Genomic DNA, 25,721 nt, shown 5'->3' with positions numbered 1-25,721 from the left:
CCGACAAACTACAAATGTTGTTGGGGATAGTTTTTGTAAAGATGACCAACAAATTCAACTGAAAAAAATATCTTTATGCTTGCAACTGTGGCCATTTTGTGGACAGAGTCACTGCCTTTAGGTTCCTAAAATATAATTAATCTAACAAAAGATCTATTTTAAACAAAAAGCCAGGCATATCACCATCATATACAATTGGATTAAAGTATAGCTATATCCAGCACCCTCCAAATTTACTGGCAACCCTCGTGAAGATGCAAAACATAAACATAAATTCATCTGTTATTTCCGGGAACATTATCTCACCCTAAGCTGCACGGTGGCACCGTAGGTAGCACTGTTCCCTTGGAGCAAGAAAGTCCTTAGCTTAAATCTCTGCCTGGGGTCTTCTTGCATGGACTTTGCATGTTCTTTTCATGCATTCGTAGGTTCTCTCTGGATACTCTGAAGCAGTGCACGTCAAGGATCTTTGGTAGAGAAACAATCCCACAGAATCACAGATCCTCCCCTCTACATAACAATGGGCATCAAGTCCTTTTCTACACATTCATCCTTTCTTTAAAGTCAATCCCACCTGGAATGTTATTGCTATGAAGCTCAATTTTAATTTCAAAGCGCAGGGTTTCAATTAAACCCTGAGTAGCATTTAGGTAACTCCACCCGTTTACATTTGTGATGGTAGAGTAGAAAAAGCTTTTTTCCGACATCACTCCCAAACGTCTGGTTGGCGTGTAGGCTTTGTGTTGACTCCAACAGCAGTTCTTTGCTGCAGCTTCTTTTCTTGGGTTTTGTAATGAAAAAGTTAAAGGTTGGAGTTTTACTTTTTTTTTTTTTTAAATACGATTATGATGCTGCAATAAATAAAAATCTATTTCAAAACTTTTTATGCGTCATTACCAGGGAATACCAGTACATGTGTTTCCATGATTTTCAACTCCATCGACAAAATAAAACCAGAAGCTGGCAGCAGTGAAAACAGGTCATGACTGACCCGCCACCAGCCGCCGTGCCATCCCACTAATCAGACTGGAATGTTGTTGTTCATGCTGCGCTCTGAATCAGTGGAAGTGTTAATTACAGTTGTGGAGCTGTGAGTGAGAAGAGCAGACAAGACCACAGCCCTGTGCGCTCCAGTAAAGGAAGGATGAGGCAGAGAAACGGAGAGTGGGCTCTAAATGGCAGAAATGCTGTCGGACCACAATAAGAAAGCCTCAGGATAAGTGTGAGTGCAGCCCGGCCGCAGGTTGAGCTCCATTGTGCAACACGGGCTGCTTCCAGCCAACCAGACAGCCAGAAGCCACAGCGGTGCTCAGTATCAGACTGAAAATAAATTATCTTGACGCAGCTGAAGTCTGTCTTCTTAGCTTTTTGTGTTCAGAAACCACTTGTTTTCACACAATATTTTGATGTGCCAAACAACAGGAATCACAAAAGCTAAATTTAAAATTCATTTCTTTCTTATCTTTGTCCTCAGTCTTCTTCTGGCCTTCATGAGGGATGGAGATGCTCCTCTGTGGAAGGGCTACTTCTACGCCACTCTGATGTTCCTCCTCTCCTGCCTCCAGTCCCTCTTCAACCATCAGTACATGTACACCTGCTTTACAGTCGGCATGAGGGTGAAGACAGCAGTTATGGGCTTGGTTTACAGGAAGGTGAGTAAATCATCGTCATGCATTTAGCCACTACTTCTTGGCAAAAACAAGAGCTTTCTCCCTTTTCAGACTGAAAACAGCTCACAGTGTATGATTAACAGGTTTGACAAAAGGTGAATAATCATGTGTAATCTTTACGAGGGTATACAATTATGTAAACTGAAAATGTTTGGCTGGAATGTCTCTTGTTGTCAATCCAGTCTTTGGTGGTAAACAGCTCCGCCAGGAGGACCTGCACCGTGGGTGAGATTGTGAATCTGGTCTCAGCAGACACTCAGAAGCTCATGGACTTTGTGGTCTACTTCAACGCTGTCTGGCTGGCTCCAATAGAGATCGCTCTTTGTCTCTTCTTCCTCTGGCAGGTGTGTTAAAATTGAATGTTTTTTCAGTGGCTTCCATTCATGCAATTAAGCTCAACAATGTCTTGACAGCTTTTCTTCTTTTCTTCTTTTTTTCCCACAGCATCTGGGCCCTTCTGCTTTGGCAGGAATTGCCACTGTCATTCTCATTTTCCCACTCAACGGATTCATTGCAAAGAAAAGAAGCAAGCTGCAGGTGAGGGCAGAAATCCTTCAAACAGCAGGCCAGACATCTGGCACGTCAAGTCATAAGTGGGGATCCTATAGATGGTTTAGATAGTGGCTCACAAGCTACGTGGGTGTTTGGCCTGGTTACTACATTCTCTCTTGTCCTTTTGATGTCTGGCCCATATAATGTGCTTGCAAAACAATGACAGGAAAGGGTGGGCAGTTGGAACACATTATTTTTCATTTCTCTGGAAAAACAATAGACAAGTTCTGTAAATTTAGGTGCCAGCTTAATCGAAAATTTGTCCTGAGTGTGCCGACCGCATCCCTGCCTCTTTGTTGTTTTATTGTAATAAAAGAAAACAACTAAAATGTAACAAGCAACAAATTCCTACCGAATTACACCATTTCTGTGTTGTTCAGAGAAACCTACTGCTGCTGTAAGGAGGGCAGACAAACTTGTGTACACAGAGGCATGCCCTTGCTTTTGGTGTGGTATTTGTCAACTCACTGCTTTAAATTGTGATAGTTTACAAGAAATAAAAATGTTATCGTCTGGTCAACAGGAGATTCAAATGAAGTTCATGGATGGCCGCATCAGATTAATGAACGAGATTCTGAATGGAATAAAGATCCTGAAGTTTTACGCCTGGGAGAAGGCTTTCCTGGAGCAGGTTTTGGGCTACAGAGAAAAGGAGCTCAAAGCCCTGAAAAAGTCCCAGATTCTTTATTCCATCTCCATTGCCTCATTCAACTCTTCTTCTTTCTTGGTAAGAAAACTAAAGGGAAAAACATTCTAATTTAGGCATTAACATAATGATGCTGGCAGTCTCAGTTAGTTCCAGGTTTTAATTCAATTCAATTCAGTTTTATTTATATAGCGCCAATTCACAACACATGTTGTCTCAAGGCACTTCACAACAGTCAGGTACATACATTCCAATTAATCCTAACCATTGAACATTGCAGTCAAAGTTATTTATTCAAATTGGATAAAAACTTTTTCTGTCTAAGGAAACCCAGCAGATTGCATCCAGTCAGTGACTTGTAGCAGTCACTCCTCCTGGATGAGCATGTAGAGACAGTGGACAGTCACTGGCGTTGACTTTGCAGCAATCCATCATACTGAGCATGCATGTAGCGACAGTGGAGAGGAAAAACTCCCTTTTAACAGGAAGAAACCTCCAGCAGAACCAGGCTCAGTGTGAGTGGCCATCTGCCACGACCGACTGGGGGTTTGAGAGAACAGAGCAGAGACACAAAGAGAACAAAGAAGCACTGATCCAGGAGTACTTTCTATGGGAAGGAGAAGTAAATGTTAATGGATGTAGCTCCTTTAGTCGTTTCACTATGAAAGAAAGAACAGATAAACTCTGAGCCAGTTTTCAAGGTTAGAGTCTGAAAGAGAGCACATATAATTAGTTACAGTAAAAGCTCAGTCAGTTGCCATGTCTAGGAGAGAGAAAGGGTTAAACACTGAAAGACAGGGCCATGCGGATCATCGGTAGAGGGTGAGCATTAAGTTGTTGCCAGCAGAAACTTGGACGATGCCCCTCTCCAGAAAGGTGTCACAGGTAGACACAGAGTCAGGCCAGGTGTAGCCTCTGGGAAGAGAAAAGAGGGAGAACATAAAGTTAAAAACTGAAATAACAGCAAATAATGCAAAATTGGAGAGTAGTGTGAGAATGTAGCGAAGTGGGTGAAAGTGGTCATTATGTTATTAAAGTCTTCTGCTTTATGATAGCGCAGGATTTCAACAGAACTGAGTCAGAGATGAGTAAAATTCTTCACAAACTACTGGACAAATGAAAATTACAGCCTTCGTGTGCACGCTTGGACTGACATATACTTAAGGGTAAAACATTGTTGACTAAGATTCAAAGCAGCGCAAAAATGTTGAGTCATCCTTTATCTTTTCATTAGCCAGTTTCTTGTAATGTGTGAATATGATGTCAATCTTCACACTCTGTAAAGCTCTTTAGAATTTTTTCTTTTTACTTTGCCTGCTTGTTCTCTCATTTTTCAGTATTTTTTCGTACAGGACTTTTTTTGTGTAGACACTTGAAGCATGAAGAAGCTTCTGAACTCAAGGGATAACCCACACATCACAGACAACTTGTTGAAGAACTAATCTAATCACATCTTTGTGCACATAACAAGCAGTGCATCACAAAAAACACAATTTACTCTTAATGTTTTGCTGAGTGGGTGAACAATACACAGATATTACAGTTAGAAAAGCATGAAATAGTATAATGACACCCACAAAGTAATTTCCAATGCTCTATTATGTGAAAAACTGAACTGTAGTAGACTATTTGCTGAAAGATGATGAAACTTTCAGATCCTTTGTCAGGTTTTCTTGGATTTGACAATTGCATGACACAATTGTATATTCAGTCTTTACGCTGATGACACAGTTCTTTATTTGTGCAAACTCTATTCATTCCACTAGTAATTCTAAACTACTCCAATATTAAATGGATGTTATTTAAGAAGTCTACAAACATTAATAATGAAAGTGCACTTTAGAACCTCTTTTTTCATCACATTTCTCCTGAGAAAGTGTCATAGTACAAAAATCCAGAAATCCTTCAGGCTGTTTGTCAGATTTTTTCATTACCTTCCCATTTGATAAAGTTGTCATATACGGATACTGTTTATCTGCTGTAAAAAAAAAACATTTGTTTCTTTTTCTGTTCTTCGTTTGCTTGTCACTTGTCCACCTTCTAGATAACCTTAACTGTAGTCCATATCATGTAGACAGAAAATGAATGAAGAGGAACCCAAACTGAAAAGACCCTCAGAAAACCTGGTGAAAATTGATAAAGACCATTATAAATTATGATTCGCTATGAAGTATGTTTAAATATTCTGTTTTGTTTTTTTTTCTGGTTGTTTTTTTTGCTTTTGTAACATTGTCCCAGGCTTCTGAAAGCAGGAAAGCCTGGGAAAGTAGTGCAGTCAACAGGGCAGTACATTCAGAAAGAACCAAAAGTTGACAAAAGCATTGTCTGCGGTTTTAGTTTCACTGTGGGATAATGTTTGTTGACAATAAGATGAAATTACTGCAAGCCTAACCTTATTCTAAAATATGTCTGAAAGATCATTATTCATATAATTTTATACTTTTCAATTATATATAAATAACACCCAGTCCTTTTCCTTCCTAAGATTGCCTTTGCCATGTTTGGAGTCTATGTGATGCTGGATGATAGAAATGTCCTGGATGCACAGAAGGTGTTTGTCTCCATGGCACTGATTAACATCTTGAAGACTCCACTTAGCCAGCTACCATTTGCAATTAGCACAACCATGCAAGTGGGTATTATTTTTGATATTTATTATAACTCCGAGTTGTCTAGGCATTTGCCTTCACGAATTTAGATATCCAATCTTTGTTTCAGGCTCTAGTTTCACTGAGACGTCTGGGAAAGTACTTGTGCTCAGAGGAACTGAGGGTGGACAATGTCTCAAAGGCTCCACTGAGCCCTGGTAAGAACTACACCCATCAAACCCAATGAATCAACAAACCTTCCTATGTGGTTTAATGCAGTGAATTCTGACAAATTGTCCCCACTCTGCCTGAAATCATGTACTACCGTAATCAATAAAAACATCCCACAAAGATCTTGTTGTTTATAAGTGTGGAGTACCACAGCCTTGTATGGATCATATGCACTGTCACTTCCTGGGTCCCAGGCTGACTGGGAGACAGGGTAATTATAGGATGTTCCAATTTAGTGGTTAAACTTAAATCACAGCGTAAATTCACATATATGATTCGTAGAGGAATAAAAAAGGATGAATACTCTACTTCTCTGTCTAAGATCTGTCAACACTTCCTGAGACAGCTTGTGAAAAGGCAACATCTCTCTGTAATTTGCCTGATTAAGAAAATTCACTTGTAATTATGCCCAGAAAGCACTCTGATGAGAAACTTCAAGTGGAAGCTGCTTTTATGGAACATTTGTTGCGTAGTTTAAAAGAGTACATCCCTTTTGTTGCAGGTTTTGTTAATTTTAGTTCATTCTTATTGCTTGCTTAGAGGGTGAAGACGTGATGATAGAAAATGGCACTTTCAGCTGGTCTCCAGAAGGTCCTCCATGCCTCAAACGGTATGAATCAAAGGATGAAAATAAAATACTTGTGGTAAAATCATTGGAGCTTACAGAGAAATTCCCCTCTTTTATTGGCAGGATAAATGTTCGTGTGCCACGAGGCTCCCTTGTTGCTGTGGTTGGGCATGTGGGCAGTGGAAAGTCCTCTTTGTTGTCCGCCATGCTCGGTGAAACAGAGAAAAGAACCGGCCATGTCACTGTTAAGGTACACAGCTAATGTTCCGTGGGAGAGAAAGCTATTCATAGCCTGTGGTTTTAACAAATATTGACAGTTTCTGCATTTGTTCATGCAGGGTGCTGTAGCATATGTACCCCAGCAGGCCTGGATCCAGAACGCCACTGTCCAGGACAACATATTATTTGGTCGTGATAAGTTGAAAACATGGTACCAGCGTGTGCTGGACGCCTGTGCCCTACTGCCCGACCTGGATATCTTACCTGCTGGAGATGCAACAGAAATTGGAGAAAAGGTATATTATGCCTACAGAATCATTCATACTTTACAGATACTAATTCATGGATACATGATAGGGGCGACGGCAACAACAGTGGTAGTGGTTTGTCCTGTAACTGGTGGGTTGCCTTTTTGAACCCTCGTTCTGTCCATCTCAGACGTTGTGTTCTTGGGCAAGAAACTTCACCTGCCCTTCTTGCTGATGGTGGTCAGAGAGCCCGGTGGTGCGGATTTTATGGAAGCGTTACTACTATCAGTCTGGCCCAGGGCAGCTATGGCTACAATGTAGCTCACCACTGTCAGTGTGTGAATGGGTGAAATGACTGATTGTAATGTAAAGCACTTTGGTGTCCTCTGACTTGACAAAGCGCTATATAAGTGCTGGACATTTACTATGATATGGGGTTTACGAGAAAGGCGAAAGATTTCAGCAATGTTTTAGTTTTTTGAGGAAACCTTGAAATCCAATTTTTTTACAAGTAGAGGTTCCAGAGCTACAAGTAGCTGTTTGGACTTTGAAAAATGATCAATAACCAACAAATGAATTTAAATACAGATTTATGTCAGTTTTTCGTGAAATAATTGCAGTGAATTTCCACAACAGAATGATACAAAAAGTCCTAGTAATATTTTTTTCAGATCTATTTTTCTTGTCATTAAATCAGAATCTCTGTTTTTATATAATTTTCCACAAATATCAACATCCCACAGAACAAAATGTGTCCATCTTTTTTTTATGGTTTTGTTTTCTTAATTTAAAACCTAAAAATATAAATACAATTGTGCTTCTTTAAAAATTTCCTATCTTAGATGTTTATCAAAAATTATAAGTTTTCTTTTTGTCAGCCAAAGCATTTATTTGGTCACTTCATTCACCTGATGGGACATCTTAAGAACTACTTCCTTTCCTATGTCAACCTAAGAGGCTCAGACATTCAGTGGATACATGGTGGTAAACCCAAAGCGCACAACATAATTTCTGGGGCTCATAATAAAAACGTACACTTATTTTACCAGTAAAAGTCACATGCTAACAGCTGCTGAATAGCGCTTTACAAGACTTGGGCAGATTTGGGCATTTTAATATTGCAACATCTAATTACAGTCATGTTCTTGAATGTTTTTAAAAATGTAATAAATGTTTTGGGTTTTTTTTTTATGCAGGGACTTAACCTCTCAGGGGGGCAAAAGCAGAGGGTGAGTCTGGCCAGAGCTGTCTACAGAAAGGCCGACGTATACCTGCTGGATGATCCACTCTCTGCTGTTGACGCACATGTGGGTCAACACATCTTTGACAGAGTCATTGGGCCAAAAGGAGTCCTTAGAGACAAGGTAACACCAGACTAGGAAAAATGTCTACAAAGAACCAAGCACAGTTTTACACCTAAAACACAAACAATATCATGCCATTGTTGCCAACAAAATTGAAACCTCCACTTTGCTGAGTTTTTTGTTTTTGAAGCTGAATGTTGGATTGTGCTTACCCCTTTTTTTTGTTTTTGATGTTGTGGTTTACTTAACAGACCCGCATACTGGTGACCCATGGGATGAGCTTCCTGCCACAGGCTGACCTCATCCTTGTTCTGGTGGACGGAGAAATCACAGAGAGTGGCTCTTACCTGGAGCTACTCAGTCGTCATGGTGCTTTTGCAGACTTCATTCACACTTTTGCGAGCACAGAACGAAAGGAGAGCGTCATACAGAGAGGTGCAGATGAATTTTATAAATAGATTGAATTTTTGTTTAGGTTTATTTTTTCTAAGTAAACATGGAAATGATAAAGATTCATTAATCACAAGTTATTTTTTTTGCAGCTGGCTCCAGAAGATCCAACGCCCGACTCAGCATGGTTGACTTCATGCCTTTCTCCAGAGACCTGTCGCAGGAGCAGCTCATTGGGTATGCAATCCATTCCATCTTTATTTATGAAGTACTTTAAACAACCAGCACAGGACCAAAATAATGCACAGTTAAATACATTAAAAACAAGAAGCAAAACACATTAAAACACAGAATACATTAGAAACAGCCCTATATTAAAATAATCTAAAAAACAGCATAAAATTCAACTAAAAATTACTTAAAATAAAAATGACCTAAAACCAACATCACACAGTCTGTCAAATGCCAGGGTAACAAAGATGGGTTTTCAGAAGAGATTTAAAAACAGGCAGAGAAGACCTGTCTATTTTCCAAGGGCAGATCAGTCCACAATTTGGGAGCTGCTACAGCAAAGGCACATTCGCCGTGGCTGATCAGCTGACTTGAGAGAGCAGGTAGGTGCATAAGACTGCAACAGATCAGAGAGATAGCATAGGGCAAGGCAACTGAGGGTTTAAAAATCAAATAAAATCATTTCAAAATGAATCCTACAGGGAATAGACAGCCAACGAAAGGACGCTAAAATGGAGGAAACCTCAGAGTACCAGTTATAAGCTGAGCTGCAGCATTTTATCCCCTCTGGAGACAAGTAATGGACAAAGCACTGACCCCTACACAGAGTGCATTACAGTAATCCAGCTGAGAGGCAACAAATGTGTAGATTACTGTCTCAAAGTGCTGCTTGGGAAGAATTGGCTTTATTTTAGCCAGTTGCCTCAACTGGAGGCCACGAGCTGAGCTCCTCAGTTTGGTTGCATAGAAAGTGTGTCAATTCACAGTAATGGTTAAAAACTGTTGAAACTGCTCAGCAGTGAAGGAGATAAAAACAGCACCAGGCAGCAGCATCAAGTATCACAGACATATGGTGAGAAAATACAGCGTCACAAAGTTAGAAATGGGCAGACCATGAGATAAAACAAGATTAAAGCTGTGTCCATAGTCAAATGTGGAGTGAGCTACATATTACACAAGATTAAAATAATCAATAGGATCTAAAAAGCCCTTTTCCATGGGCATGTTAGGAAAACACACATGAATATTAAAATCTCCAACCATAAGAACATGATAATGTTAGCCAATATAATCACAAAAACAAAATAGGAGTGCACTGAAATCCTGAGAATGTTCTTACTGAAACTGAACTTTGAACTGTCCTTACCATCCAGGGGTGACACCACTAATACCAACCTGCAAAATATGGAGCCCGTGTCTGAAACAGACCAGGATCAGATACCAGAGGACTTGGGGAAACTAACTGAGGTGGACAAAGCTCGCACTGGACGAGTAAGTCTAAAAAAACACCCTGGTTGGTCAATATTCCTCTGCAGCTAAGCTTTTCAGATCCTTGCACAATGTCTGTACTTTGGCTCATTGCTAAAACTCCAGTTGAGCTATCTATACAAACCTTACAAAGAAGCAATTCGCAAAAGATCAGCATGACTGGGCCTGAATTGTATTTTTATCGTTTTCTCTTGCAGGTGAAGTTGGAGTTGTACAAGAAGTACTTCAAGACCATCGGCTTGGCCATCATTATTCCCATCGTCCTCCTTTACGCCTTCCAGCAGGGCGCCTCTCTGACCTACAACTACTGGCTCAGCATGTGGGCTGATGATCCAGTTGTGAACGGCACACAGATTGATACAGATCTCAAACTGTCTGTTTTTGGGGCTCTGGGATTTGTACAAGGTCAGTGAGATGGTTCTGTGATTCAGCATAAATTCACAATACAAATCTCCCAGTTGGTAGTTAGCGAGTTATGTAATATTCAGCTATAGTTTTGATTGCACATCTCTTACAATATTTCAGGAATTGCCATCTTTGGTACAACTGTTGCCATCTCCATCTGCGGCATCATCGCTTCTCGGCAGCTGCATATGGACCTGCTGGTCAACGTTCTCCGCTCTCCAATGTCGTTTTTTGAGTGCACACCAAGTGGAAACCTCCTGAACCGCTTTGCTAAAGAGATTGATGCCATCGACTGCATGGTCCCTGAAGGCTTGAAAATGATGTTGAGCTATGTCTTTAAACTTCTGGAAGTCTGCATCATTGTGCTTATGGCAACACCCTTTGCAGCTGTGATCATCTTGCCTCTGGCTTTTCTTTATGCCTTTGTCCAGGTATATGCTGCAATAATTCCCTTAAATATGTCTAAGCAAAATCTAAATTTCCTTACTGTATGTTAATGGAATGCTCTGGGCTCCAAAATCAACTGCTGACATAAACTTAACTCATAATAATTTTGAATTATGAAAAAGCCTGATGTGCTCCTTTTTGTTGTGCCTGTTAAAGCTGGTGTTTTACTTTTCCACTGTGGGCCCACAGAGCTTCTATGTTGCCACATCCTGTCAGCTGCGCCGGCTGGAGGCTGTGAGCCGCTCGCCCATCTACACCCACTTCAATGAGACCGTGCAAGGTGCCAGCGTGATCCGAGCCTTTGGGGAACAGCCCAGATTCATTCTGCAGGCTAACCGGAGAGTCGACTTCAATCAAACCTCCTACTTTCCCCGCTTTGTCGCCACCCGGTGAGCAGACAGATGACCTTTCTGAAAGGATTTGTTTCTTTGGTTAAAAATTTGTAAGGCAGTATGAATCCTGCAAAGAGGAAGTATGGCTTTGCTTGGAGTTAATAAACTGTTAATGAAAATATCAAAAGTGTTTAGTTTCTTTTTGTCTTTTATAATATTGGCAAGTAACAAAACGTCCCTGCCCCAATGCTAAATCATTGTTACATTCATAGGTGGTTGGCGGTGAATCTGGAATTTGTGGGTAACGTGGTGGTCCTAGCTGCTGCCATTCTTTCTGTGATGGGGAGAAGCACCCTGAGTCCAGGCATTGTCGGTTTGGCTGTGTCACATTCTCTCCAGGTAGGATAATATATCCCCATATACATATGGTACTGGGAAAAAAAAAGGTTTCAAACATCTATAATTTCTGTACACTTTGCTTCCAAAAACTGGACTTTTTCATTTGACTTTGGCCACTTTTTCAATTAGTTTCAGACCATTTTTTCTATTTTACCATGCCAGAAAACTGCGAATACAAAGGTCTATAGTAGATTTACAGTATTTAACTGTCATGTCTTTAGAAAACAGGAAAGAATTACAGGGGCACCAATCATAATTCTCTGGCCAGGGTTTAACTATTTTAAAACAAAGATATTACGGTGTTGACATTATAAAAACAGTCTTAAGCATCTTATATTAGGGATTAGCTCAGTCAGCATTACACAAACAGCAGTTTCCTTGTGTATATTCTGTCGCATATAGACTCTTACCTTAACTCTAAGATTTCCAAAAGCATACCAACATTTCAAGTCCAAAAACAGACAGAGATTGAGCTAAAAAGGATCAAACAGTTCAGCTCCGTTCAACCTTCCTGTTATCTGTGGAATATCCTGCTCTCTCTCACTTTCTTGCATTTAAAGGGAGCCGCAAACATGTAAAAAAGAGTTTTATTTGTCTTCATTCAGTAGCAGCATCCACACCTGTTGTTGTCAAGATGACAAGGTATCATTTACATAAGGTGTGTTCACTGACTGAAAAAGTAGATTTGTTTTTGGAGATTTCTGTCTGCATCTCCAGAAAAATCCAGTAAATACTTTAAAGGTACTTAAGAAAAACTAGGCTTGTCAGCTGATAATCTACTATATGCCTTCTTTTCAGATGATACTTCTTTGAGAATTTCCTTCCTAGGGCTAAAATACTCTTTATGTTTGTAAACTGTGTTATCTTTGGTATCTTTCTGGATTTTAACTAAAGAAATGGGAACAAATCACGCCTCTGTGTCAACCTGGCAGTTACAATATCCATAAAGTTCCTCTTGTTGCCTGAATGATTTATAGTTCATGACTGAGTGGTGTAACAGACAATAACATTCCTTTGATACTTCTCAGTTAGTAGACAGAAAATGAAGGCAACAGCACCAAAAGCCTAAAGAAAAACTCTTCCGAAAGCCTGAATAAATATCAATCTAGACCGCCAACCAAAGCTTGCAAAACACTTTGGCTCTGTAAGCAAAACAAAGAAATCAAAGGCAACTTCATGCTTCGGCTCTACACTGAACATTCTATCCAACATGCATACAGTACATTAGAACTGAGCATGTCTTTGCACAAGCAAGAACAGGCCTTTTAATATGCAAGTCATTGCCAGTTACCTTTGAAAACATGAAAACTCCCCCGGTTTGCTTAGTCAGTAACTGGATCCTGCAAGTGAAGTAAACCTCACTGTACTGTGTATTGCAGGTGACGGGAATCCTCAGCTGGATCGTACGGTCCTGGACTGATGTGGAAAATAACATTGTTTCTGTGGAGAGAGTCAACGAGTACGACGATACTCCTAAAGAGGTCGGTGCTGATGATGCATACTTACATTCAGCAGAACACCACAGGGACTTTTCTTGTTCTTGACTCAACCTTTCCTACTGTTTCGTACAGGCCAGCTGGAGTACAGAGGGCAGCTCTTTGCCTGCGGCTTGGCCCCAGAGCGCCACCATTGAGTTTCAGGACTACGGGCTGCAGTACAGGAAAGGCCTTGAGCTTGCTCTGAAAGACATTACGCTGCACATTAACCAAAAAGAGAAGGTGATTTATCTGCTGTTAAAAAAAGAAAGTATCTGTTATCAATAACAGTTTTGAACTCGGATTGCAGAATGTTCCTATATTTATATTCAAAAATCTCTGTTTATTAGGTTGGAATTGTGGGTAGAACAGGAGCTGGGAAGTCCTCACTTGCTCTGGGAATCTTTAGGATCCTGGAGGCTGCAAAGGGAAAGATCCTCGTAGACGGAGTGAATATTGCTGACATTGGACTCCATGATCTTAGATCTCGCATCACAATTATTCCTCAGGTGCAGTAGCACAGACAGAAACTGAAATCTGCCTTTCATCACATAAACTGCAATCTCTAGATAAACCATTTACAATTGTAATTTCTTATTTTGCCATACACAGGATCCCGTGCTGTTCTCAGGCTCCCTCAGGATGAACCTAGACCCCTTTGACACCTACACAGACGAAGAAATTTGGAGCTCTCTGGAGCTCGCTCACCTCAAAACATTTGTATCTAATCTCCCTGACAAACTCAACTACGAATGCTCAGAGGGAGGAGAAAACCTCAGGTAAACATTTCTACATACGTATAACATGTTGCAGTGCAGATGCAACGCTAGGCGTTCTTTTTACTTGTGAGTCACGTAGGAACTATTACGAAGACATCTTGATTATAATTGTGCCTCTCCACTTTTTCTGTGTAGTCTGGGCCAGCGCCAACTAGTCTGCCTGGCCAGGGCCTTGCTGCGGAAAACCAAGGTCCTGGTTTTGGACGAAGCAACCGCAGCTGTGGACCTGGAAACGGACACTCTCATTCAGTCGACAATACGCACACAGTTTGAGCACTGCACTGTGCTGACCATTGCTCACCGACTTAACACTATAATGGACTACACAAGGCAAGCTATCTCAGTATTCATCATGGAGTCTGTGAAAACCTACTGATTTATATTTTAGGGTTTAATTCATTTCACACAAGTGCAAGAAAAATGACAGGTGAAATGTAATCCACAGAGAGATTTAACACAGGACATTTTAAATAAGAATCTGATGCTGTAGCTTTTCCATGCATCTGTAAGTATTTAGGAGCTACAGCTTCTATTTCAAAGGCCTTGCCACAAATAGTAAAGTAATGTGAGAGAGCAATAAATATTTCATAAATACATTTTGTAAATAATGTGAGTTTAATACCCAGTACGTTGATTCATTTTATTTAACCAATCTAAGTAAAATAGTAGCAGAAAATGTTTGGTAAATATGTGTTTCCTATTAGTTACGACTGTTTAAAAAGTAAAAAAGAAATTGTTGTAGGAAGAATTACTTTTGAGTTCTAGGAGCTTTTATCAGGGTTATTGGATTTCAGCCAAAGCCACTCAGAATTCAAAAGGTTCTTTAACAAATGTGTTACGACAGCCTATGAATATCCTATTAGCAAACTACTACCTGGGTCCATATAGGTGGCGCTATAGTCAGGGTCCATGTGTTTTGTCTTGTAAATCCTAAATGGTTGGTTACTCAAACAAAAGCTTTGATTCAGTAGCATTTATGTATGTCTTTGCATGGCATGGGATATTCGGCATGATGCTATGTGGTTAAATATGCTAAACCTTTTATTGATATCTTCTCCAAGGATTAAACCAAAATCTTCTTGAATTTGTATGTGTAACCTCTAATAACCAAGTTAGAACTTTTTTTTTTCTAATTTTTCTTTTAAATATAACAATTTTTCCAACTATGCACAAACAAAGCCTTATTACTGTCTGGCTAAAAGCTTAATTGGAAATATTTCTAACATAGAAAAGCCATCTTAATTTTAAAAACATCTGAAAACATCTAACACCAAGGGGCGCTATAGGGTAGAGAAGTTTGAATTACAAAATAGGCAGCTCCTTACATTCAGAGTAATACCCTGAGGCTGCATTTGCCATAGGGTAACAAATGGCTAATGTAGGAATGGGAAAAATCTAAATATGACCTTAAAACTTTGACAAAGACAATAAAAATCACCCATCATGCCCTAATGAGATAAAAAATCAATGTTATACTCACTGACTATACCTGAACATTTGATACACTCTAATTTATAGTCTATCATAAAGTTTGTTCTATAATTTCGCAGAAGTTTGTAATTCAAGCTTGTCCTTGAATCTCCAAATCTCTCTGGACCAGTCTAATGAAATTATAAATTAAATATATATAAAATATAATGGATTGATGCCCTGTGTCCATGAATTTTAGCACTTTTTCTTTTATCTGGTTACAAGAGAAAAACGGGCTTGCACCAGACACAGACTTGGTCATCTGAGAATTTTTTGAGATCATTTTTTTTTATTCTGTATGTAATTTCTGTATTTTTATTTACTTTTTTATTTGGAGTCACGGCTGCTATAACCTCCTCTGTAGAGATCTTGAAAGTCATCAGGTAAATCAAAGGTCGTTTACAAAGATCAGTGAATCCTAAGCACAAGAGGGTGCATATATATCAACATAATAATACTTTTCATAGTAAAATGGATGTAAAGCTTACTGGTTTTGCCAATGAGGAAACTTTCAGCCCAGAATAATCTCAGTGCGGTTGACATGTTTTGTTGGGCATTGCCCAAACAGCTGGGTTTGTTTAGAGACTATGTTTGTTGGAAAGAGTACACCAGGAGGGATGTATGCAGGGACTTGGACCCGTATCAAAACTGCATGCAGTTCTAGTTTGTTTTTAGGGATTTATTGGGTGAACTAACCATTTAAAAAAAAAAAAAAAAAAGAAATACACAAACATGTGTTCTTACTTGTAGTGGTAGTTATGATGCCAGCTGAATTCAAGAATGCATATTTTACTTGCTCAGCAGTCACCTTGTACCATGCAACCGCATTTTTAGGATCAATAAATGTGGACACATTCAAAATCTAAATCTAAATCTCTTTTTTTTCTGTTTTGCAGAGTGATTGTCATGGACAGAGGCCACATTTCTGAAATGGACTCTCCAGCCAACCTCATCTCACAGCGGGGCCAGTTTTACCGAATGTGCCTGGAAGCTGGACTGGTTTAGGTCTCCTCATACCAATGAACTGATGGCCATGGTGTACAGATATGGGCCCTGTTTTGTGCTGCCCTCCAGCAAACTTTAAATCGCGCCCTTCCAAGCTTTGTGGCAACTCCAAACTACAACAGCAAGGGCATTGTCGATGAATCTCATGAGCAGCTGCTGACACAGTCCCTTTAGTATTTTTTTTTCCATTTTAAAAACACAAAAGCATCTTGATCAAATTCAGGAAAACCAAAGCTATAGAGGATTGTTGAGTCTTAAAGCTATAAAAATGTACATAGAGAAGTGAAGCTTAAGAAGCAAAAGGCTTGAAGAGTACCACAAATCGTTATGATCTTCATGTTCTTTAGGGATGGGAGATGTGTTATTTGTGTAGTTTTTGTGTTTATAAAGCACAAGACATTTATTGATGTCTCAGGCGTAGCCATTGATGTTTACTCATACCTTTTAGCCTTCTATACCAAAAAAGAGGCACTTTTGTACTTGCAAACTGACAGAGGTCTTTATATGTGTCTTCTCCTCCCAGAAATTGGGACAGGAAACATTCTGACACACTAACCTTCGCAAGGTTCATGCTAGCAAATGTGAGGTCAATAAGGTTGTCACCGTTGTCAAAACTCAAAACTTGAGGCCATTTTTATTTTTACATGTCAGGGACATGGAGGAAAAACAGTGATGTAAGCCAAGACATTAGCAGTGGTCCAACTATGTTGTGGCTGTTGGTTTATTTCTGTCAAAGTAAACACATAAAAAAGGCAACAGAGACCTCATTGGTCAGTTTTAACCTGAAACCGGTAGTGAAAACCACCATGAATGAAGAGAATGCCTCTTAAAAACAATGGTGATACATCTATACAGGATCGTCACTTTGCCTACGCCACACACACTCAGCGAGAAAAAAAACCGTATTTTTCTTAAGGTGCTGACATGTCAGAATGTAAATAGTCCACAAGAGTCTTGATTCAAGGAAAGAACGCTATTAACTTTCCAAAGAGAAAAAGCATTTACTGTTTTTGTCTTACTGGTTTAGACAATGTGTTTTAAGAGAAGCCCAAGTGTTTATTTATGTCATTTGTCAAAATGTTTAAGTGTCCTTGAAATTTTGAGGAATATATTATATTTATACTTTTTATAAGAAGCTTGTTTATTTTCACTGACCTTTAAAGTACTGTCTTGTTCTATATAATGCTGGATAATAAATTTTATTTGAATCTGTGGATATGTCCGACTCAAAGTTCTTAAATTATTGTTGTTTTTTAAATATGTCGACCAGCTTGCAAATGCTGCCACCACCATGTTTCAAAATGGAAATAGTGAGTTTAGGGTGAGGTACAGTTTTATTTTTTTGCCAGTCACAATGATTTGCATCATCAAAGTTCAGTGGGTATAAATACTTTTGCACGGCTCAATATGCATATGCATATAGCATTGAACGACTACTTAGACTTTCAAAAGAGTGAGATTTTATGTGTTTCTCAGGGTTGTCCAGGGTTGCCAAGTTTCAAGTTCACTGATTAATCAAAGAGCATGCTCGGGGTAAGGTGGTCCATGTTTTCTTCATAAAATATATTACTATAAGTATATACCCCAGGAAAAAAAAAACAGAAATAACCTTAAGAGACACAGAAGTACATGAAGAAATCCAAAAGACCACATAGTGGCAGAAGTACATTAAATATTCACAGGTCTCATGAAGAATCACAAAAAATGCTCTAAAGATAAAAAAAAAGAAAAGAAATGAAAACAACGATCATGACCCATTTATTGCTAAAAAAAAATCCTAAAGATACACAACAAATACATAAAACATAAACTTAAGACAAATGGGAAATGACAAAAAACATCTTATTAAAGATAGTTTGCAGCCTCTCTTCAAAAGCCAGGCAAAAATTATCAATATGAAACACATACAATTCATAAATAAAGATGAATGATTGTGAAGAGATGGGAATGCCAATAAAGACAGAGGAAACATACAATGAATATATCTGTAAAAACAAATGCACTCTGCCAGTAAATCTGCAGAAACAGACCATTCAGTCATCTTTTATACCACTTATTCCATAGTGGGTCACAGCAACACAGAGACATATAGGACAAACAACCATGCACACACTCATTCATACCTAAGGGAAATTTAGAGAGACCATTTAACCTAACAGTCATGTTTTTGGACTGTGGGAGGAAGCCGGAACACCAGGTGAGAAAATGCAAAACCTGCTGCTGGGAATCAAATCCACGACCTTCTTTCTGCAAGGCCACAGTACTACCAACTGCGCCACCATGCAGCCCTGTCGGAAAGAGACAATTTTCTCCTAATTTGTGTAGGTTTTGTCTTGCTTTCATAGTGTCACAGATATTTAAATTCTTTATAATCCAGTTGTTCATCTTCAAGAAACCCTCAGGTCAGCAAAGCAAATGCTGTTTTTTTATTTATATCAAAAGTTAGGCCAGAAACCTATGGAACAGCATCTTTTAGTAATTATTGCCCACGTTGCTGGAACATTTCTCTTTGGAACAAGAGGGCAGACAAGGGAGCTGAAAGACCGTGTTGTATTATATTATATTGTATTGTATTGACTTGACTTGAAGAGAACTGCATGGACAGACACCGGTCTATATCTCTGACCTATTACCTCCCTACACCCCTAATAGGACCCTTTGGTCCTGTGATCAGGACCTGCTGATTGTCCCTCATACAAAATTGAAAACTACAGGAGACAGAGCGATTTCTTTTGTGGCTCCAAAACTCTGGAACTCCTTTCCTCTGAGATTGTCAGACTCAGTGGTTTCCTTTAAAGGCCAACTAAAACTTTAGCTTTTTTAATCTGCTTTTGTTTAATTTTACCTTATGTCTTTTTTGCTGAAGCACTTTGTGATTTTTATCTTAAAAGGTGCTATATAAATAAAGTTTTACTTATTACTTAATGTTTAAAAGCAAAGTCAAAATACATTTCGTTAACACATATTTTAATTGAGTTTTATGTGTAATTTTTATTCACCTTTCGTTCTTCAGGTTTCATGTTTACAAGGGTTTTTTTTTCATAAAAGATTTTCTGTAGTCTTTTGTAGATACAAAACCTGGGCGCTAGATGGCAGAGGTTTATAAAGTCAACCGTTAGTTATTCCATGGTTTGTTTACGCTTGTCACAATGGCGACCATCTCTGAATTGAAGAATGGTAAGCGCTTACTTTCAGTGCCGTTTCTTTGTTTACTTAGTTTACTTAAAATCATGAATAAAACCCGGTTGTGTCATGACAGATTAGCCAGCAGGAATCAGGACGAGCTAGCTAGCATCATAACAAACATGAACCTCACTTTCTGGAGTTTTAGCTAAGTGTCAACAGCTAGGGAATAAGGGGTTGGTAAATGAAATTCTCTTTTGTATTATGTTTACATTTCAAACATTAAAGCTATAGTATTTATGTGTTTAAAACATGTATTGTTTACCCCGAGTTACTGTTCCTTACTGATGCAAGATAGGAGCTAGCTAGCTAGCTAGAATGGCTCTTTGTGGCTCCTGGGGCAATTTTGATTAATTAATATTAAAACGAGAGATAGATAGGTATTGCAATCTCTTACGAATGAAAAACGGCTCGTAATTATATTCACGCAATAGTCAAAAGTTATATTTCAAGGGCTTAAGCACTGAAAATCTGTTACTGAACCTTAATTCACCAATAATTGAATGAAATTTGGCACCTGCCGCAGATCATATCTAATTTTTAGGGTTTTTAAGTATTTTTACAAATCAGAGTATGGAAAAAGAAAACACAGTATGGAAAAGTAATTGAGTTTTAATGCCTCATTATTATGTGCAATGGGTTTCTATACATCCATCCATTCATTCTTACAGCTTTTACAGATTCCACATTTAAAGACTGATCACAGCAGAAATAACTGCAATAAGTTAATATTACAGATCAGTATTGATATTTTAAAAAATGTATGAAAAAGGGTTGAAAAATCTGAAAATATGAGTCCTGACATATACGGAATTTTGACATGGAAATATGTGCGTTTAGGGGTGGGTATTCATCATATCATTTATCGTTATGGTGAAAACTTTCTTATGATAAGAATTTGGACTTATCATGATAATGATACATTTTTATTAATGAGGTTTGAAAACCCCCAAAACTGTCTGTATTGTTTGGAGTGTTATTTTTACCATTTTCTCCACCGTTTGTACAGTGAGTGCATTAATTAATTGTGAAATATGATTAAATGTAGTTACTCTGTGCATTTTAGTGATTTAAAAATCACACTTCTTTATGTAATGGATGTGCTGAAGATGCCCATTTAAAAATGTTAGTTTTTTATTGTCATCATTTTCACAATAAATGCCACACAATATCATGCTAAAACTTTAACTCCATATCGCCCAACCCAACCTACATTTCACACTATGTTGAAGTTACTTAGTGTAAAAGATTTTCAACACTTTTAGGAAGCTTTGCTACATTTGATCAGCTCTGTTTCATACGCTAAAATACTTTGAGAAGATAGTCCTGGAAATAGTTATTCTACACCTCCAAACTATTATTTACAGTATAGTCGGTGACTTTTTCTTTGAGTAAAAAGATAAAACAGGGATTTCAAAGCAATTTTGGCATCCAACCTCGTTTTCTGGCTTAGATGAAAACCATTCACATTTGGATGGCCAGGGAATCATTGTTGCACAATTCAGAGAAAAACTGTGAACATTTCAGCTGTGAGGGAGACACTGGAGTCCCGTGGTGTACTGGGCCAGCTGAAGGCTCGGATCCGAGCGGAGGTGTTCAACGCCCTGGATGAGCACCGTAGTGCGAGGCCATCGTTGTCCCATGAAAACCTGCTGATAAACGAGCTCATCAGGGAGTACCTGGAGTTCAACAAATACAGGAACACAGCCTCGGTGCTTACAGCAGGTGGGTAAGTCCATCAAAATTATCTTTTTTAAATAGCAAGGATTTTAATATGTCATATCCAAGCTTGCTGTAACAAGATCAAGCACCATATGGTAACTCAGTGGAAAATTGTCATGAAATCATCAGCATTTTTGACCTGAGAAGCATCATACTTTCTTTTCCGATTTCACTTTCTGTTAGTGTAACTTGCTATGATTTCTCCGATGTTTGCTTTCATAGAGTCGGGCCAACCTGAAACTCCCTTGGACAGACAGTTTTTGGCCACTGAGCTGAGAGTTTCTGAGGATGCAAGCTCCAAAACTGTGTAAGAGTTGAGTCGGTATTAGTATATAACCGTGAATGAAAATACCACAATTTTGCACTAACATTTTAAAATAAAAATGCATCAGGAAATCTAGTTGCTTTTAGTTTACCTTCTCACTTAGTTCAACATCACAATCCACTCAGTCTGAGGCTGAGTGTTTTGTTTTTTTTGCCATTTCTGTTAAATATCTATTCCTTTTATTCTTTAACCCTTCAAATGCCACTTTGTTTGCACTATGTACTTATTGGAAAAGAAAACCAAAATTATTATTTACTGTAACTATTACTAAGAATAAAACACAAAATTACAGCCTTGGCCAAAAGTATTAGTGTTGAGTTTAGATTAACAGTAATTTTAAAAGTAATTTTACCTATATTATATGTTTTAATGCTACAAATAATAAGGAATTCAAAAACATATATTTCATTGGTTTCAGTTTGGCTAAAAATGGCTATGATGGAGTCAGGTTTTATAACTATACTAAAGCTAAAGACCTGAGGATAAGAAATCCAGACCCTTGGCAAATGTCGTTCTATATGTACATGAACGGCTAAAGTAGTGAAAATACGAAAGTGAAGCAGAAAAGAAAAGGCATAGAGCCAAGAGGGTTAAACCGCAAAGCAACAGTTATTACTACTGCCAAAATAATGTAACATAATCAATATTATAATTATGATCATTTTAATTTTAGCAAAGCTAGTTTTTTTTTGTTGTTGTTGGGAGGGAAATTTTAGTAGTCTTCTTTCAGCCAGCTGAATGGCAGTGCCCAGCAAAGGGAGACATTATGGTCCATGCAAGCAGAAAAAACTCTCATTAAAAGGACTTTGAACCGTAGGACCGCTGTAACGGACAATCTTGGCAGTTTTGAAATCCCGGTATACCTTGAAAAACAGAACTGGTCCATTACTGATGTCAGCTGAAGTGACCTGATGCTGTTCAGCTTTGCCATTAGTTTGTGTTGCAGCGGTAAATATTTCTCTCCAAGTTCTGGATCATGGCTTGGCTTTAAAATGTAACGTCTCTGTATCTTTTACTATACGATCCAGAACAGCAGCAGTCAACCTATAGGACTACAATTTATTCCTGTTATTGTTGAAAATTATGAGAAATGTAATAAAGGGGAAATTACTAAGTAATAGTTGTTTTGTTTTTTGTTTTTTTATTTTATAGACCTCTGCTCTATGGACTGGTTTCTCACTTCCTGAAAAGCAGTGATAACAGAGGGAAGGTTTTGCTGCGAGGTGCTGCTGTGAGTGTCTCAGCTCCTGGACACGACTCATGAAATGATCTGACATGCAGCTGGTGACCTGTGATGCTCATGGACTTGGATGCTTTGGCTCTCCAAGGAAGTCTTCACCCCACTGAATACAACTTGTTGCCTCTTTTTTGCTTTATCTACAAGGATTGCAGAATGAAATATCTAAACCCAGGGTGAATAAATAGTCTTTGTGTAGCTTTTATAAGTTGTCAAAATTTATTTTTTACAAAGATTTGCGAACAATAAATGTTGCATCAGTGAAAATGTTGTTTCTGATTTTAGTATTCATTACGGTTAGAATACAATTGTACTTACTGATACCTTGTGTTTTATGTGTACAAATATCTGACAGTTTACTGTGTCCTTTGATAACTTTTAGTTTTAATTGTGTTAAATGAAGACGCCTGCAGGTAAGGCCTGCTGCTTCTTCAGGATAACCTATTGGAGTGGGGATCTATTTCAGGACTGGTGTCCTGCATGTTTTAAATAATGTCTAAATAATATCTAAAATACAAAGGAAAAATACCCTGGAAGACTGAAAATGGACACCACCACCTTCCATGGTGCCTTTTCAAAATTATTTTTTTGTAACCTGGCGCCTCATAGGCATCTATTCTACAACAGGTTTTTTTATGGAGCTAGATTGGGGCCATAAAGTTTGTTCAAACGAAAGAAATTTGAACTTGAAAAATAAACGTTTGTTCAGAAGAAAACAATTTGAACCTAAAAAATAAAAGTTTGTTCAAAAGAAAAACATTTGAAACTGAAAAATTATTTTGAACCTCACCCCAAAAAATTTGAAAACTGGAAAAAAAGTTTTGCAACTTAAAAAAAAAACATGTGAAACTGGAAAAAATAATTTCAAGGCTACTTTTCAGATTCAAGTGGTTTTTTTCGAACTTGCAGATTTTTTTTTTCCGGCTTCAAACTTTTGGCCCTGTTTTGGCGTGGGGGGTGCGGAATCATGACTGACAGCTCAACACAGCGGCTGAACAACATTTTCCCAGCTGTTGCATTCAGGGACCATGGGAACTGGAAATATCTGTAATACATCATCGATATTCTATATATATGTGATTGGTTTTGAATAATAACATGCTTCACCGATTGAAACATCTTACGTGAATACACGACGCGCATCTCAGAGGAAACAATATGATCTTGACAGATTTGCACAGCATTTTAAGTCCGTGTTGGAGATTTCCCATGCTCTCAACATCAAGCAAAAGAACCGCCAGACTTAAGCGGCAGGAATGAAACCAGATGCAAAACGAGTTGGTATTTTCTGAATATCCTTGCATAATTAAGCCTGGACTTGTTTTCACATGGACTGGACTCGGGTTTCGGTTTCTGGTGCATTTTTGATTAAAACGTGTTTGGTCTCCATTTAGTGAACCAGTGCACCAGAAACCAAAACCCGAGTCCAGTCCATGTGAAATCAAGTCCAGGCTTAATTATGCAAGGATATTCAGAAAATACCAACTCGTTTTGCATCTGGTTTCATTCCCGCCGCTTACTCTGGCGGTTCTTTTGCTTGATGTTGAGAGCATGGGAAATCTCCAACACGGACTTAAAATGCTGTGCAAATCTGTCAAGATCATATTGTTTCCTCTGAGATGCGCGTCGTGTATTCACGTCAGCTGCTTCTATCGGTGAAGCATGTTATCTTTCAAAACCAATCACATATATATAGAATATCGATGATGTATTACAGATTTTTCCAGTTCCCACGGTCCCTGAATGCAACAGCTGGGAATATGTTGTTCAGCCGCTGTGTTGAGCTGTCAGTCATGATTCCGCACCCCGTGATCTGAGGCCCCGCCCCCCACGCCAAAACAGGGCCAAAAGTTTGAAGCCGAAAAAAAAATATGCAAGTTAAAAAAAAAACACTTGAATCTGAAAAGTAGCCTTGAAATTATTTTTTACAGTTTAACATCTGTTTTTTTTTTAAGTTGCAAAACTTTTTTTCCAGTTTTCAAATTTTTTGGGGTGAGGTTCAAAATAAGTTTTCAGTTTCAAATGTTTTTCTTTTGAACAAACTTTTATTTTTTAGGTTCAAATTGTTTTCTTCTGAACAAATGTTTATTTTTCAGGTTCAAATTTCTTTCATTTGAACAAACTTTATGGCCCCAATTTAGCTCCATAAAAAAACCTGTTGTAGAATAGATGCCTATGAGGCGCCAGGTTACAAAAAAATGATTTTGAAAAGCCACCATGGAAGGTGGTGGTGTCCATTTTCAGTCCTCCAGGGTATTTTTCCTTTGTTCCAAAGTTTTTTCGTTTGAACAAACTTATTTTTCAGGTTTAAATTTTTTTTGTTTGAACTAACTTTATGGCCCCAATTTAGCTCCATATTTTTTATTTAAATTTGCTTTCATAGTGTTCTGTTTTCATTAACATGTAAACCATGAAGTCACATTAAAATTGATTTACTTTTCTTTATAGCTTAGAAAATATAAACGTTTGAGATGATATTTGAAAGTCTTAACGGTAACCCAACACTAAAACATGATTGCATATATATTCAGAATTGTCATTCATTTTACAAGAAAAAAAAAGTTGCTTGCAATGTGTTTTCTAGATCACTTGCATGCATTAAGACTGATGGATTCAATTCAATTCAAAAATACTTCATTAATCCCAAAGGGAAATTAAATGTTGTTGTAGCTCATATTATGAGGGTTTCCTCAAAGAGCCGTTGTAGATGCTGATGGCTGTGGGCAGGAAGGATCTCCTGTAGCGCTCCGTCTTACAGCAGATTTGAAGAAGCCTCTGATTGAAGACACACTGTTGTTGTAGGACAGTCTGATGAAGAGGATGCTCAGGGTTCTCCATAATGTTCTTAATTTTATGAAGAATCTGTCTTTCCACAATGATCTCCAGAGGTTCCAGAGGAGTCCCCGGAACAGAACCAGCCTTTTTTATCAGCTTGTTGAGCTTTTTTAAGTCCCTGGCTCTGATGCTGCTTCCCCAGCAGATGATGGCAGAAGAGATCACACTCTCCACAACAGACTTATAGAAGA

The 25,721-nt window shown here is 38.4% G+C and overlaps 2 protein-coding genes and 1 long non-coding RNA gene across 4 annotated transcripts in view; 2 read left to right on the top strand and 1 right to left on the bottom strand.

Annotated features, from left to right (window-relative positions):
• abcc6a (ATP-binding cassette, sub-family C (CFTR/MRP), member 6a) overlaps positions 1–17,440 on the top strand; it is a 36,716-nt gene extending 19,276 nt beyond the window's left edge. The window contains exons 9-31 of the mRNA XM_047366885.1: positions 1,475–1,652; positions 1,853–2,014; positions 2,115–2,207; positions 2,746–2,949; positions 5,354–5,500; positions 5,587–5,674; positions 6,228–6,297; positions 6,379–6,505; positions 6,594–6,770; positions 7,919–8,086; positions 8,278–8,461; positions 8,569–8,653; positions 9,802–9,919; positions 10,114–10,321; positions 10,442–10,752; positions 10,958–11,157; positions 11,373–11,499; positions 12,879–12,980; positions 13,071–13,217; positions 13,325–13,483; positions 13,587–13,753; positions 13,889–14,083; positions 16,120–17,440. Of these exons, the coding sequence (XP_047222841.1) occupies positions 1,475–1,652; positions 1,853–2,014; positions 2,115–2,207; positions 2,746–2,949; positions 5,354–5,500; positions 5,587–5,674; positions 6,228–6,297; positions 6,379–6,505; positions 6,594–6,770; positions 7,919–8,086; positions 8,278–8,461; positions 8,569–8,653; positions 9,802–9,919; positions 10,114–10,321; positions 10,442–10,752; positions 10,958–11,157; positions 11,373–11,499; positions 12,879–12,980; positions 13,071–13,217; positions 13,325–13,483; positions 13,587–13,753; positions 13,889–14,083; positions 16,120–16,228 (3,526 nt within the window). The 3' untranslated portion in view covers positions 16,229–17,440. The remainder of the gene's footprint in view (positions 1–1,474; positions 1,653–1,852; positions 2,015–2,114; positions 2,208–2,745; positions 2,950–5,353; positions 5,501–5,586; positions 5,675–6,227; positions 6,298–6,378; positions 6,506–6,593; positions 6,771–7,918; positions 8,087–8,277; positions 8,462–8,568; positions 8,654–9,801; positions 9,920–10,113; positions 10,322–10,441; positions 10,753–10,957; positions 11,158–11,372; positions 11,500–12,878; positions 12,981–13,070; positions 13,218–13,324; positions 13,484–13,586; positions 13,754–13,888; positions 14,084–16,119) is intronic.
• LOC124869142 lies at positions 8,486–13,142 on the bottom strand. Of its 2 annotated transcripts, none has more exons than XR_007038499.1 (3): positions 13,006–13,142; positions 12,791–12,915; positions 8,486–8,687 (listed from the first exon to the last, which is right to left on the bottom strand). It is a non-coding gene; the product is annotated as an uncharacterized LOC124869142 (long non-coding RNA). The 2 variants fall into 2 exon arrangements; XR_007038500.1 differs by having other exon boundaries at positions 8,486–8,630.
• Positions 17,441–19,276: 1,836 nt separating the features above from the next.
• On the top strand, positions 19,277–22,962 carry cep20 (centrosomal protein 20). Its single transcript, XM_047366229.1, has 4 exons — positions 19,277–19,405; positions 20,939–21,136; positions 21,356–21,440; positions 22,611–22,962. Exons 1-4 carry the CDS (start codon positions 19,378–19,380, stop codon positions 22,720–22,722), a joined length of 423 nt encoding a protein of 140 aa, XP_047222185.1. The 5' UTR covers positions 19,277–19,377; the 3' UTR covers positions 22,723–22,962.
• The last annotated feature ends 2,759 nt before the right edge of the window (positions 22,963–25,721 follow it).

This window comes from Girardinichthys multiradiatus, chromosome 5 (genome assembly GCF_021462225.1).
Source record: "Girardinichthys multiradiatus isolate DD_20200921_A chromosome 5, DD_fGirMul_XY1, whole genome shotgun sequence".
In the NCBI taxonomy this organism is placed as follows: Eukaryota; Metazoa; Chordata; class Actinopteri; order Cyprinodontiformes; family Goodeidae; genus Girardinichthys; species Girardinichthys multiradiatus.
The sequence above is the reverse complement of the archived record's forward strand: the minus strand, read 5'-3'. Positions and strand labels throughout refer to the sequence as shown.

Coding starts and splice junctions, on each gene's coding strand:
- cep20 (XM_047366229.1), top strand. CDS start 19,378: ATGGCGACCATCTCTGAATTGAAGAATG. Junction 19,406..20,938: donor CATCTCTGAATTGAAGAATG/GTAAGCGCTTAC, acceptor TGAACATTTCAG/CTGTGAGGGAGACACTGGAG. Junction 21,441..22,610: donor GATGCAAGCTCCAAAACTGT/GTAAGAGTTGAG, acceptor TTTATTTTATAG/ACCTCTGCTCTATGGACTGG.